Source organism: Curcuma longa, unplaced genomic scaffold (assembly GCF_044706935.1).
Source record: "Curcuma longa cultivar G26 ecotype Majalengka, Jawa Barat unplaced genomic scaffold, ITB_CL_G26_1.1 contig_9927, whole genome shotgun sequence".
NCBI lineage: Eukaryota > Viridiplantae > Streptophyta > Magnoliopsida > Zingiberales > Zingiberaceae > Curcuma > Curcuma longa.
Genome location: NW_027435575.1, coordinates 49,119 through 64,590, shown reverse-complemented (window position 1 = coordinate 64,590; position 15,472 = coordinate 49,119). Strand labels below are relative to the sequence as shown.

Sequence of the window (15,472 nt, the reverse complement as noted above, 5' to 3'; positions counted from 1 at the left end):
TCTTCAAGCTGTCTACGTGTTTCTCTGCAGAAGAAGGCTTGTCATTTTCTTCATAAAGTGCAACAAGAACTTTAGTGAGAGCATCAAGCACACCACTTGATTCCAGATACTTCCTGAAAGCTTCCTTTTTTTGCTTCCCTTTCCATGGTCTTTAAATCATCAAACTACCACCAAATCTTGTCAAAAGAACCGCTCTTTCCAAGGGAATGAGTAGAGGAGAACAGATACCGAGAAGACTTCCAACCGGTGGTGGAAAGAAGCCCCAGATCCGCAGGAGGTAGCGGCGGTGGTCGAATTTTGATCGTCGACTCCTGCTTCGATCGTCGACGCATCCTCGTATATCAGCAGAAGTTGATGACAACCTGTCTGAGAAATTCTGAAGCAGCAGCGCTTTGACAGTTCTGGATCTGCTCGTTCTAGCGGCTTTGGCAATTTTGGCGGAGGCTTAAAGAAGGACGAAGGTCTCTCAATATGGATCGTGTTAATGCTTGCAAGGATGCTCGATCGGACAAGTCTGCTAGATGTCGTCGTTGTCCGAATGCCAATCATGCTTACACTCATTGCCCCAACATTGAGTGTCATTATTGCCACAAAAGGGTCATGTCCGTCAGAACTGGCCAAAACTGAGTCGCAGATCTTCTACAGCTGGCTCTTCCTCCTCCATAGCCACCGTCACAAAGGTTTTGCAGCCGCCTCAGCCCACTACTCCTACCCTTATGGATATCCATAAACTGCTCACTCAGGTTTTATCTACCAATTCTTCATTAGCCACCATATCAGGTAACCAACAATGGTTCTTAGATTCTGCTTGTTGCAACCATATGACCTCTAACATTAATCTGCTACATTCTATAAAACCTCTTGCCACCTCGCCTCCCATTCACACTGCAAATGGTGCCCCCATGCAAATCACACATACTGGTCATGTCACTTCACCATCTCTCCAAGATGTCTACTACATTCCCCATTTAACATTAAACCTTGTTTCTATTGGTCAGTTGGTAGAGCAGGGACTTACTGTTATTTTCACGTCTTCTGGTGTACAGGTTCAGGATTCACAGACGGGCCAGATTCTTGGGACGGGGCGCAAGAAGGGTCGCCTGTTTGAGCTTTGTTCCCTTCAACCCTTTCCTTCTATCTCTGCTGTCGTTTCTCCTTCTTCCATCTATCAGTGGCATCTCAGACTTGGACATGCTTCATCACATAACCTCCGATCTCTTGCTGCTAAAGGTTTTTTTGGTTCTATTAAATTTGAATCTTTTGATTGTGTGCATTGCAAGCTTGGCAAACAACCAACACTCTCTTTCTCAAATAATCATTCTATTGCTGATAAACCTTTTTCCCTAGTTCACTCAGATATTTGGGGGCCCTCTCCCATTGGAACGTTCAAAGGTTATCGATATTTTGTAATCTTTGTTGATGATTATTCTCGATTCACTTGGATTTATTTCTTGAAAAATCGTTCTGAACTTACCTCAACTTACTCCACTTTTGCAAAAATGATTCAAACACAATTCTCATGTCCTATTAAAACACTCCGCACTGACAATGCTTTGGAATATAATGATTCTACCTTTCTCAATTTTCTTTCTGCCCAGGGCACTGTTGTTCAACGTTCATGTCCTTACACTTCACAACAAAATGGTAGGGCTGAACGTAAACATAGGCACATTCTAGATATTGTTCGTGCCATGCTCCTTTCTGCTTCGTGTCCTGATCGGTTTTGGGGAGAAGCTGCCCTTACTGCTGTCTATACAATCAACCGGATGCCTTCTTTTGTACTTCAGGATGCCATTCCTTACGAGAAACTCTTTGGTCAGCCACCAGATTACTCCATTCTTCGTCCATTTGGCTGTGTCAGTTTCGTCCACCTTCCCCCACATGAACGAAACAAATTGGAGCCTCAGAATCGTCTGTGTTGTTTGTTGGGATATGGGGTAGAACATAAAGGCTATCGTTGTTGGGATCCTGTGTCAAATCGAGTTCGTATTTCTCGTCATGTCACCTTTTGGGAACATAAGATGTTCTCTTCTGAGTCCAAGTTTAGCATTCCTTTTCATACTGATTCTCCCTTCTTTGTTTTGGATCCATCTCCTTCTTTTGCAGATCCCGAGCTCACACAGATTCATGTTGACACTGCCGATGCTTCCCCGTCAACAACTGATTCCCCTTTCTTTGTTTTGGATCCATCTCCTTCTTCTGCAGGTCCCGAGCTCACACAGGTTCCTGTTGACACTGTCGATGCTTCCCCGTCACCTCAAGCTGACTCATCTGCGTCTCCTGAACAAGCATCTCAAGTCCCTGCTGCCACTGGTCGACGTTCAACCCGTGTAAGTCGTCCTCCTTCTCATCTCCTTGATTACCATTGTTTCTCTGCCATTCTATCTAACCATGAGCCTAGGACTTTTCGTGAGGCAAACTGTGATCCAATGTGGCGTGAGGCTATGTCTGAGGAACTGCAGGCTCTTGAGAAGACTGGGACTTGGGATATCGTTGATCTACCACCTGGCAAGAAACCTATTAACTGCAAATGGGTGTACAAGATCAAAACAAATTCTGATGGATCTGTTGAGCGCTACAAAGCTCGTCTTGTGGCCAGAGGTTTCTTACAGGAGTACGACATTGACTATGAAGAGACATTTGCTCCTGTTGCCCGTTTGACTTCTCTACGTTGTCTTTTGGCTATTGCTGCTGCTCGTCGATGGTCTCTTCACCAGTTGGATGTGAAGAATGCCTTTCTTCATGGAGATCTTTCTGAGGAGGTTTATATGAGTCCGCCGCCAGGTTCAGACATTTCGGGGAAGGTATGTAAGTTACGTCGTGCTCTTTATGATCTGAAGCAGGCACCATGAGCTTGGTTCGCCAAGTTCAGCTCAGCACTTATTCAGTATGAGTTTACCGCCTCTCCCTATGACTCTGCTTTATTCATTCGTCGCTCCTCATCCAGGATTATTATTCTATTGCTATATGTTGATGATATGGTGATCACTGGAGACGATGCCTCTGGAATATCTGATTTGCAGACCTATCTTCATCAGCATTTTGATATGAAGAGTCTTGGTAAGCTGCGTTACTTTCTAGGTCTTGAGATTTCCGACACGGCAGATGGTATCTATTTATCCCAGGCAAAATATGCTTCTGACCTCATCTCCCGTGCTGGCCTGACTGACAGCAAGACTGCATCAACTCCACTTGAGGCAAACTGTCGTCTCACTCCTCTCGATGGCGCCCCTCTTGAGGACCCCACACTCTATCGCCAGTTAGTGGGCTCCCTGATATATCTGACAGTCACTCGTCCTGACATAGCTCATGCAGTTCACATCGTTAGTCAGTTCATGACTAGTCCCTGTACAGCTCATCATTCTGCTGTATTACGTATTCTTCGCTATGTTAAGGGCACTCTTCTACATGATCTTCACTTCTCTGCTGATTCATCATTGGTGCTCACTGGTTACTCTGATGCTGATTGGGCAGGCAATCCCACTGACCGACGCTCCATCACTGGTTATTGTTTCTTCTTGGGTGATTCTCTTGTTTCCTGGCGAAGCAAGAAACAGACTGTCGTTTCTCGTTCCAGCGCTGAGTCAGAGTATCGTGCACTTGCTGATTCTACTTCCGAGCTTCTTTGGATTCGACGACTTCTCTCTGATCTTGACATTCCTCAACCGCTAGCCACCGATCTTCATTGTGATAGTCAGAGTGCCATTCAAATTTCTCGAAATGATGTATTTCATGAGCGCACTAAGCACATCGAGATCGATTGTCATTTTGTACGGCAGCATGTTAGTGCTGGCACTGTGCAATTGCAGTCCGTGTCTACCGAACATCAGATTGCGGATATCTTCACCAAGTCTCTCTTACCGAGTCGCTTCTATGTGTTATTGAGCAAACTCAAGTTGATCTCTACTTTACCACCTTGAGTTTGAGGGGGGTGTTAGAATATTAATATATATTATTAATATATATATTACCCGGTCTATGTGACCCAGTATTATATTACCCGGTCTATGTGACCCGGTTTAAGAAATATTGCCTATATATATGGCTATAACCTGTGTATTATTACAATCAATTCAGTTAATAGAAAGTTATTTCCTACACTTCTCAAACTCAAGGGTCCCAAACAAATCGACACCCACCAACACTTAGCTCCTTTCATCTGAAAAAAACAAGCCAAAAAAAGAACAACTGATGATTAAACCATAATTTATATTATCTTGGAATACTAAGGGATCGATCTTCTTCAAGAGTATATACAGTGTGTTCATGATCTTCAGATCAATTACTACTCACCATCGAAGGGAAATAACTAAAGTTAATTTGCATGAGTAACTATGATCCTAATCTCTTCACGAACTGAAACACAGGATCTTGTAATATTTAATTTGCACACTCCAAGTCTAAAGCAGATGCATGCTGAGCCTATTCCACCTGTTCCTCTCCAGCTTTGGAGTTGGAAGAAGAAGCAGAAGGAGGAGGACGAGGAGCCTCAAACTTGCAGAACACTCTATAAGCTGAAACCAGAGACAGAGCCATGAAGCAGGCAAAGGCCACCATGTGCAAGCTCAGTGACACCTTGGCCTTGTTGCAGAACTCACCGTAGTAACTACAGGCTTCGCTCCATGAGGCCCTCTCGTCCCCCTCGTACGCCAAGTACACCACCTCTGTCGCCGCTGCTCCTGACGTCACCATCAGATAAGCCAAAGCCTGCAGCAAATCCGTCAACTTAGATCATAGCAGTCATCACGAGAGGACTGCAAAAGAATGCATCACTTGGTTTAGTTTCTGAGCATGACCTGGTCCAGCACGAAGAAGAGCCAGTGAGCGTCGAAGCGGCCAAGGCAGGAGACGAGGACAGAGGCGGCGGCGTAGATAAAGGCCATGGCGTTCATGGAAACCAAATACCTGCGCGACGTCGTTCACAAAGCATCAAGGAAAAGGAAGCAGAAGCAAGGAAGGTAGATCGATTTGATACTGACTTGAACCCGGAGATGTCGCTGAACTCCACCTTGCCGTAGGCATCGCTGGCTTGGTTGTCGGTGGCCATGAGCCACAGGGAGGCGACGGTGAGGGGGAGAACAGTGAGCCTGAGGGAGAGATCCAGAGACCTGAAGCTTCTCATGTTCCAAAAGCTCATGCTCATCGGCATGCTGAAGAAAGATCCTCGCTTTGTGGAACGATGAAAAGAAGAGGGGACAGATATTCATAAATGAAGCTACCTGCTTTTGAACAACGGGTTAGTGCTGCCAAGTCGAGCGAGGCACAGTGGGGTTGGTGAGCCTTGAAGGCAGTGTGTCTTCGAGTGGTGCAGCAATCATGGTGGCGGGTGGCGTTAGCAGTGACAGCTTTTTGATTTGGCAACATCTTAACCCAGCTTTTTGATTTGGAACTTGGAAGTGGGATCAATGATTACCCGGTCTAATGGAATTGGAACTTGGAAGTGGGATGAGACTACGAACACTAAACACTGGAATAATTTGGATTTCATCGCTTTCAAAGTTACTAAGCCGCTGCTGCGCATTCAACTTCAACTGCCAACCACCTCATCGATGAAGCTGGTCCAATTTCACCGGAGTTCACCGTCGCCCGCCTGTCGGTCCTATAGACTTTCTTACATAGACATTGGGAACTTACTGCACCTTCCAGTTTTAGCTCATGGGCGTTTTTTTTTAAACAAAAATTATTAATATCAATTTGTCAGTTTAATACAAATAATTGTACTTCAATGTAATTAACGTATCGTACCATGTACAGCTAACTTGGTTAACTCTGGCAAGATCCAATTTAATGGCAAGATTTTTTTTTTTAAAATATCAACACAGATCCAATCTATTCGGATTCCAAAACGTCCAAGAATATAATGATGCTGGCCCATTAGACCGGTTAACTGACAAAATCCAATACAATGGCCGGCCGGTAGTTTTGAGAAACCATAGATTTAGTCGGATCTTTTTTAGAAACGACTAATGGCTAGTCGATAAATTTCCAAAGACGAATCAACTTACGATCTGACGTTCGGACTGGAGTAAACCTGCACACTAACCCACGCCAAAAACTCAACGCTCTCAAGCCACTGCGATCGGCGGCGGAAGTCGACGTGGACTGCATGACAACCCTCGGACAGTCTCTCTCCGCTGTCCTCCCTCCCTCCTGGATGCCGATCGATCCAACCCTTCCGCCCCTCATCATCGACGTCTCAATTTCAATCTTCTCAATTAATGCACCTGCAATAATTAAATTTAATTTTTATTATATAATAATTAATATTTCTTATTTTAATAATAAATCAAGAATAGTTATAATCCTTATATTTTTTATTTAAAATATATATATATAAATTAAAATTTTCTAAATTATTTTATTAATCTTTGTTATAGTATGCTTGGTATGTTAGATTTTCTTGTCTATTTTATATGAATTAACAAATTAATCTTTTGTTGCTATATGCTTCCGCCGCTACATTAGAATTCCATCACCAACTCGTTCCTTCATCGCTGATGGCGGCGGATCTTCAGACTCATGGGAACGATCGCTCACTTTGCAGAACTATGCTCCTAATTATTCGTTTTTATAGGTTCGTGTAGCCGCCCTCGAGTAGCTTGTTGATGTTGCTGGTGTCTAGTTTGAGTTGGAAATGCTTTATATGCCAAGTTGTAATGTGATATTTGTTCTCATATTTAAACCATGGACGATCATGAATCAAAGCTAACTTCCACTTTGTGGTTAGTTCTAGGTGATGCTTTTATCAGGATTCTTTATTAGCAAGCTGTTAAAGTTTACTCCTCACCGTGCTGCTGGCTTAATATTTGCGGATGCTGTCCTGGAATTGCTCCCCTTGTGTTGTGTTGGTTTGCAATATAAAGTATTGTCGGATGCTGTCCTGGAATTGCTCCCCTTGTGTTGTGTTGGTTTGCAAGTACGGAAAGTAAAGTATTGTACATGTTTCAAAGAAAGTTGCTGAAATTATACTGTTGTAACTCCAGGGGAAATGTTGCCCTATCAGTGTTAATGACTGCAGCAAGAACCTCTAATGACTGCTGCAAGAACCTCTAATGAAACCTTACTGCTTCACCTACATATCCAACAGTTAGCTTCCTAAGTTTGTTGATTGCAGATAATGACGCCTTATCTTACAATCAAACTTGTCTGGCAATTTGTTGCCGGCGATCCAATTGGGCTCTTGCTGTCGACTGTTCAGGTACGGCTGCTATAGTTTGTCTTAATCATTCAGTATGTTTCAGCAGTTCTGATGAGTTCTATACTGTTACAGGTTGCGCTTAGGGCACTCGTACCACTTGGCGCTCTCTTAAATCAGTGTCGCAAGCGTCTGGTTGGGTTTGTTTCGCCTTTCATGCCACTAATAGCTCCAAATGCCTCTGCTATTCGCTCATCTGGGTTTCAAGTGCTGTTCGCTGTACTGTTCTCTTCATGGCTCTGTCTTTTTCTTCGGTTGCGTTGTCAAGAATGATGGGAATCAATGTCTCTTCTTCCCTCACTATATCCTTTGAGGTCGGCAAGCAAGTAACTTGCCACTGCTTGTGTGTTCAGCGTAAGCTTTCCTCCTTGCAGGAATGGCGCTTAATATCTATTTTTGACGTGCAGAATTCAACACTTGCGATAGCTTCATTTTGACTTCAATTCCCTGTGCAATATCTAGCTTTTCCCACCAAAACCCTTACCGTAGCAGGCTAACGGGGTATCTAGCGTCGACTCGAAGACTGTGAATCATCAAAACCTTTCACATAAACACAAGCTTTGCCCGAGAATGAACCTTTCACATCGAGTCGAAGCTGGAACTTGCTTTCATAAATTTCCCACTGATTCTAAACATTGCACACAACAAAGAAGTTTAGGAAATCATTCACCAGCTTAGCAAATTCTTTTATGTCTTCACAACCAAAAAAAAAAAATCTTTTATGTCTGTAATTGATAAAAACAGGCTCTGAGCTGATGAAGTTAGAACTGTTCGCAAATCAATCTTTTATAGTTTCATATTTAACATAAAATTGTTTATGGATCATCTCTGTCTTCTTAGTTGGGGTAAAATGACAAGGCATATAAGAAGAGATGAAAATGATTGCAAAGAATGAAGATAAGCGAAGAGAGTCCAGCCAAAAACACATGGCTAACTCCGGTCCTGGCTAATTTAAGCTTAGGACACAATTGCAAATTTTATATCTTTGTGAGGATAGATATAACAAACTTTATTTTGGAAGGGATATCCGTGCAAATTTGCCTGACCATATTGAGAAGCAACCTGCTCTAATCCACAAATCTCTTCTTCTTCGATGGCTTCCGTGCAAATTTGCCTAACCATATTGAGAAGCAACCTACTCTAATCCACAAACCTCTTCTTCTTCGATGGCTTCCGTCGCTTTACCTGCCATCTCCAGCTACAGCGCACTCCCTCGCATCCTCGTCGGAGGTAGGTTCAGTTCGACCTCCGGACCGGTGGGTGGAGGAAGCCTCGTCCGGCGCTCCCTCCCTTGCCGCTGCAGTGCCAGGAAGCTCAGCGCATTCCGGGCGGAATCCCCTGATGTCAAGAAAAAGGAACGAGAACCAATGTTGCCTCCTTATAATGTGCTCATCACCGGTTCCACTAAAGGTTTTGCCTTTTAGCTTTATGCATCTTTGTGGGAGACTATTTTATGTGGAAAATGAAAGAGTTATTAATAGCTAGCGCTTTGGTGTTTCAGGGTTTGTCTTTTTTGTGATGTTCTTTTTTCTAATCATTTTTCAATCTTTTTATAGTGAAAATTTTGGAAAATTGCAGACCTAATTTATCAGAGAAAGAACTGCATTTCCGTTTCCTGCAAATAGACACATTTATTTGCTTGCGCTATTGCTACTGTGTGTTGTTCCATCAATCTCTTTACATCCGTAAGAGTTATGGTTTTAGCTTGGGTTACTTTTGGGTGTTCTTTCTCGTTTTTCTGATACTGTCAAGCCTCAAAAAGAATAACCGCAGGATACTACAATTGATCACTACTGTAAATTTACATATTTGGATGGATGGTGCATTGATCTGTTTTGTCTTCTTAGGCTAGCATGCATCTGAAACCAACACAAACCCTTCTATATATAACTAAACTAATCACATGAACGATTATACTCATCAATGTGATTAGTTTGAGATTTACGACTTGACTTATTGCGCAGGATACATAGAGATTACTGACAAGTATCCAAATTCAATATGCATGCTTGCTTCTATTTGGTCATACTTTTGTAGGAACTGGAATTTCTTTTCTAAGTGGGCTATTCAGGTTGTTGCCCTTCTTAAGTGACATTGTTCTCTATTTTGCCAGGAATTGGATATGCACTTGCGAGGGAATTTTTAAAGGCAGGTGATAATGTTTTAATATGCTCAAGATCAGGTATAGAATTGCAGTTCTTTTAACCTTAATTAGGGCTTCTTTTATAGTTAATTTGTAATTGATTAAGTCAATTTCCCACATATGCTTATTTTAGTCATTCTGCATGTCTTGTATCTTGTATGTCCTTTTGGACCTAAGTAACGATATTGAAGTTATTATGCTGGTGATATGCTGGTACTCTGCAGCTGAACGTGTGGAATCAGTGCTCCAGGAGTTGAGAAAGGAATTCGGAGAGCGAGTGTGGGTAATGCATCACCTTTAATTAAATGTTGAAACTTTTTTCTTGCTAATTAGAGTGTTATATGTCATTCCAGGGAACTGTATGTGATGTTAGAGAAGGAAAGGATATCAAAGCGCTGGTTTCTTTTGCACGTGAAACTCTAGGATATATTGATATATGGGTATACAATCTGGCTTAAAAGGTCATTCTAATTTACTTGTCTGTTGACATTTATCGTGCCCTTGCAGCTTTATAGGATGAAAAAAAATGTTTGGCATTTAATCTTAGTTGAGAGGAAAAAAATTAAATTGTTTAAATAACACTGGAGGAGATTATAATCCATGAATGTATGATTTCTATGCCTAACTAAATATTCAAACATATAGTTGTTTCTAAAAAAAGCCCTCCTTACAGTGGAGCATAGATGTGATGCCATTTATATCCAGCTGGTGTATATAAATTTGGAAAAGTTCCATAATAGAACAATAAAAAATGAAAAGACACTCAACCAAGATCATATTGGGGCAATGTTTGAAGTTTGACAACACAATTTTTAAAATAGTCCACCGCAGGACTAAAGTTGATAACAATCTTCAAGTGAAATATCTTTAAAAAACTTGGTGATGATCTTCAAAAGGACACAATACAATCTTGTTTGTTAACTAAGACTTTGACTGACTTTATCTGATCTTCAAAAGAAGACTAGATATACTAAATCTTTTCTTAATTCACCCTAGATTAAAGATATTATAGGATTCTGAAGTGTGCGAGGATGAAAGATATGATGACAATATCTACTCTTGAAAGGATAAGTTAATATCAAGAAAGAGATTAAATCAGATTATTGTTGAAACAGTGTTCAAACAGAATGTGCCAAGTTATCAATGATTTTCTTTTTGCACAGAAGTTCCTAATATGGCTCTTCAGTATAACCCTGGATCTTATGTTTACATGGAGCTTTTGCCTTTCATAGAGGCCTCCTCTCGAAAGACTCAAATAGTGGATACCATCTTTTATAACAGCGAGAAATGCCAATTTGAAATGAAAAAACACATCACAACATTGATCATCAAGGTAATAGTTCAATGCACATACAGTTGATATTTCCACATAATACTGGCCATTAATTATCGTAGCTCATTATCATAGCTTATTTAGTTGTTCCATTCGAGTGGATCCCTGCTAGTGTATTCTGGTGGGCATGCATAGACTAATAGGATATACAACTTTCAGTATGTTTTGCTATCAACAGCAGATAAATACTACTACATATCTGAAAGTATGCTACTGGTGATGTACTTTTATGCATTATCTTGGAATTTTATGAGCTGTAGAATGTTGAGATTCATTGAGACTGAAAAGAGTTATTCTTATGCTTATTATTGATTCTTAATTGTTCCAAATATCCTTCTAAACCTGAGAAAAACTACAGATTAATAATGCTGGATCAAATGCATACAGTTACAAACCATTGGCTGAAACATCTGACGAGAATCTTATGTAAGTGGCTTCTTAATAATAAAGCTCCTTTGATGTCCTTCTGTTGGATATGATCTCTTACAGACACATAATTCTGATAGTTTAACTTTATGTTAAGGGAAGTTGTAACCACAAATACACTGGGTTTGATGATTTGTTGTCGTGAGGTACTGTTATTGTAATTGGTTTTGTTTCGCACGATCTTATTATGGTTTCTCTGTAGTATTTATGCCTTTGTGTATATTATAGGCAATAAATATGATGTTTGAACAGCCTCGAGGTGGTCATATATTTAACATTGATGGAGCGGGTTCAGATGGAAGACCAACACCAAGGTTAACTTTCCTTAAGTTCCTATTATTAATGGTGGAAACAATTATTGATTTTCCAGAGAATTATATGAAAATATAAATAATAGAATAAGTTATGCTAATACAACTCTCTTTCTTCTCCTTAGTCATCCTATGTTATTGAATGACACATATCTGGTCACCCTTTACTGTTCATCTTATATGTTATTTGGAATTACTTGTGTCCGCTTGTCAGATTTGCTGCCTACGGGGCAACCAAACGAAGTGTTGTGCATCTCACCAAGTCCTTGCAGGTAGCTGTTATTAATATAAATGAATCATTTGGATAATTTTGCTAATAAACAAATCCCTTTATATGAAAAAATTGTCTGAAGTTCATAATTTGTTGACCTTTTGATTTGGCTATGTTCTCAATTTTGCTGTGTTCGAGGATCATCTAAATATCTAATATTGGCTTCTCAATCAATAAAAAGAATACAAACTGTCATGCAATTGGCATTGTTTAGGATGTTGGGGAATAAAGCTGATGTGTATTAGGTGTTGAAAATATGAAGAAGAAAAAATTAGTTCTCATCATGATTGATGTTTCTTATACTTATACCGTTCACTTCCCACAACTCATGATGATTGATCTTACAAACATACGGTGGGTTTTAAAAAAAATGACAAAATCATGATTTTTGTATCTAGGTCTGTATCACTCTTAGCAGCTCGTATGGGACCATTATAGAGATGGTAGGCAGGTTGACATCAGCAAAAAAGGTGGTTCCAGCACACAAAGCTCCTCCCAATTTAGAGTTTGGGAGAGGTTCCCTGTAATCATCCTTAGCCCTACACAGTAGTATAATAGATTAGGCTACTGTGCAGCAATCAAGCAATACCACAATGCAAGAACTATCTGTATATTGTAATTGACACCATCACGAACCATTTCTACTGTAGGCCCCTTTTTCTTTAATTGTAAATATTGGTCAATACAATATCTACACCCTCATATACGCAACCATGACTCGCAAGGACTGTAAAGAATATTATATATACTTCAAAGTCGTTTTTTCCCATTGTACCATCAGTTAGAATTTGTTATTTCTAGTAACTCAAAGTCTCCCTGTATCTTCATCCCTGAAATAAGCAGCTAATTCTGTTTGTATCCAGGCAGAGTTGCAGATGCATGAAATGAAAAACGTTATGGTGCACAACCTATCGGTAATTTACTACCATGTGCTATTAATTCTACTGTTAACTCATCTAAGTTTCTCCATTATGTAAAACTATATTATGTTAGTTACTCTTTTCTATTGTCCTTTGAAGATTTAATTTGAATGGTTGTTTCAGAAATGGTTGATATAAGTGTTCTTCATTTGTTTGATATGGAGCCTATTTTGCAGCCTGGTATGGTCACTACGGATCTTCTTATGTCGGGAGCCACTACTAAACAAGTACTGCACCAATTTGCAATTTGGTTTTCCATGACATCTAGATGTTTGTTCTCATCTAACACAAACACAAATTGCAGGCCAAATTTTTTATCAATATACTAGCCGAGCCTCCGGAAGTGGTAATTACTAATTTGTGTGATAGTTTGTTTAGGGTACATATCTGGACTTAAACTTATATTGTTCGATCCTCTTAATCTGTAGATCGTGCATGTGTCAAACATTGGTCTCCATTGTTGAAATTGGTGTTATACAAATAGCTGTTGTTGGCCACAGCTAAGGTTGAACAAAAGAATTAATCGTTTAGTGAGTCAATTTTTCATCTTCATAAGGTTGTGATTAGTGTGAGAAGGGGAAGGTGGAGGTAGGAATGGAAAGGAACAAGAAGAGGAAGACATCGTTGGGATTACAATCAAAGTCCCATATTGGAAATACATGGAGAAGATCATGAGTTTATAAGATGGAAGATATCTCCATTTGTATGAGGTCTTTTGGGAAGAGTCCAAAATCAAAACCATAAGGGCTTAGGAAAAATCAAAGAACGGGGAAAAGAGATTAATGTGAGTTCCTATGTGTGCAGAACATATGGGGCAGAAGCAAAAATGACCCAAATCCTTTCAGTGAAATCATCTATAACTCACTTCCACCCACAATTTATTGTAGTAATTGACATAAGGGAGCATACAGTCTCCTTCCTTTATGTGGAATTAGATTCCCTTCTCTGATGTAATTAGTAATGATCAGCATCAAACTGTGTTTGCTGATGACTTTCAAATATCAGCTATGTGGATTGTTTTTATATCATGTGCCATAGCTTTTCAATCCCTTTTCCCCACTATCTAACTTGACGAACTAATTCAAGAACTGTAAAACCATGCATCACCTAGTGGCTCAGGATCTATAAGTTAGTGTGAAGGTTTTAATTATATTCCGTTATATTTTTAGGGTCCAGTTGTACTTCCTACAAGATTAAAATGTTGGATCCTTGTGTTGATGACTAGCATTGATCCTGAGAAAGTAGGTCTTACTTCCTAGAAACTAAAACCTGACAGCGCATTTCAAAAGTGTCTTCTTTCTCTGCACAAATTGAACAACCAAAGATTACAAGTAGGCATCGAAAATTCAATAATTCTATAACAAATGTGCTTTAGTAAAAAGTTCAGTCTGTGGCTTCCTTTGGTGTCAACACTGCTGATGGCATTCTGTCACTAGTTATCGAGTGATCCAACACTGAAAAAAATCCTAGTTTTCATCTTCCTGTTTAATTCATTTTTTGTAATAGTTGTGGTTTCTAATTTTTTGCTCACAACTAAAACTATTCATTGTAGGTTGCTGAATACCTTGTTTCATCCATCAGATCTATCCCTAGCAGTCAATCCATGAAGCCCACATACATTCGATTTCTCACTGGCTTCAAAGCTTACTCCCAGATTTTTTCAGTTAAGAAGGGTGTTATTATGGAGTTTGTTTGGTGCTAGTTCTTCCATTCCCTTTCAAATATTTCATATATGTTTCGCCTTTTGATTCGCTAAGAGAAAACACTAGGCTCACTGATTACTCTTCCCTTCTTGCTTCTGATACCCAGAGACTTGCTTTCGGTGCTCGGCGAAACAGATACCTTATTGAAGATTGATTTGTTTGGCCATTTTGCAGGTCAGCAGCCTTGTTATAAACAATCATAATTTGCTTTTTTAACCATTTGATTTAAATGAGCCAAAACTCGTGCTACTTGAAGGTGCTCTTGCTGATCCACCCGTGTCAGTTATGAAAGAAAAATACAGGCTTCTGCTATATGTTAGTTCCCTGTGCAGAAACATTGTAAATATGTTGTTAAAAAACTCTCTTCTTAGCTAAATATCTACCTTCATACTTCAGGAATTCTAATTTAGAAGGAACAAATGAACAGTGGGAACTAAATCTCTTCGAAACCATTACACTGACGACTGATGGTTATTAAAATCAGACCGGAACCTGAGTTGTAATGTCAGTCTGACCAGTCGATTTTTACAAAACTGACTGATAAGACAGGTTTTAAAAAATCAAATTAAAGTGTAGAATGTCATAATTTATGAATAAATTTACAATCTAATCATTTAATTTGCATTGCTTTAGTAGTTAATGCCCTAAGATAATAACTCTACTCCAAGACAAGATTTGTCTACGTGAATTTACTGTAAGTCAGTATTTTCAGCGGCGAGTTAATATTTAAGTTCACGTATGATTTCACACTAATTGATCCATCGATTTAACTTTTGAATCAGTCATATAAAACTTTGACGATCGACAGCCAATTTGTATTTAAATTTTATTTTTATGATTGATTACACGATGGGACACCGTGACCCCTTGAAAAGAGAAGCTTCTGTGTCCCTGGATAAAAGACAAGGGAGGAGGGCTCCCGGTGCCATGGGCTCTTTTGTGCCGCGCATGTAAAGCTCCCGCACACCAGTCCCGTCACGTCACGAGTCTGGAAGGGTGATCGATCGATTACCTTCCAAAACACGCGATGTCGAACCACGATGGGATGCCATTTCTTGTCAAGGGGGAATAAAAACATGCCTCTTTCTTGCAGGTCCACCACAGGATCGATTCAATAGTCTGTCTGTGGCTATATCATTCGAATCGAATAAAGTCGATCGAATTGGATTT

General features: G+C 40.0%; 2 protein-coding genes across 2 annotated transcripts; one reads left to right on the top strand and one right to left on the bottom strand.

Annotated features, from left to right (window-relative positions):
- Window positions 1–4,207: 4,207 nt before the first annotated feature.
- On the bottom strand, window positions 4,208–5,237 carry LOC141819630 (CASP-like protein 2D1). Its single transcript, XM_074706876.1, has 3 exons — window positions 4,980–5,237; window positions 4,797–4,905; window positions 4,208–4,707 (listed from the first exon to the last, which is right to left on the bottom strand). Exons 1-3 carry the CDS (start codon window positions 5,147–5,149, stop codon window positions 4,423–4,425), a joined length of 564 nt encoding a protein of 187 aa, XP_074562977.1. The 5' UTR covers window positions 5,150–5,237; the 3' UTR covers window positions 4,208–4,422.
- A 3,061-nt stretch (window positions 5,238–8,298) lies between these two features.
- Window positions 8,299–14,704, top strand: LOC141819620 (chlorophyll(ide) b reductase NOL, chloroplastic). Its single transcript, XM_074706866.1, has 14 exons — window positions 8,299–8,605; window positions 9,309–9,377; window positions 9,563–9,621; window positions 9,692–9,778; window positions 11,030–11,097; window positions 11,195–11,243; window positions 11,326–11,411; window positions 11,623–11,680; window positions 12,543–12,593; window positions 12,776–12,826; window positions 12,904–12,945; window positions 14,152–14,262; window positions 14,409–14,476; window positions 14,559–14,704. The coding sequence occupies exons 1-13, from the start codon at window positions 8,362–8,364 to the stop codon at window positions 14,454–14,456; spliced, it is 1,023 nt and encodes a 340-aa protein (XP_074562967.1). The 5' UTR covers window positions 8,299–8,361; the 3' UTR covers window positions 14,457–14,476; window positions 14,559–14,704.
- The last annotated feature ends 768 nt before the right edge of the window (window positions 14,705–15,472 follow it).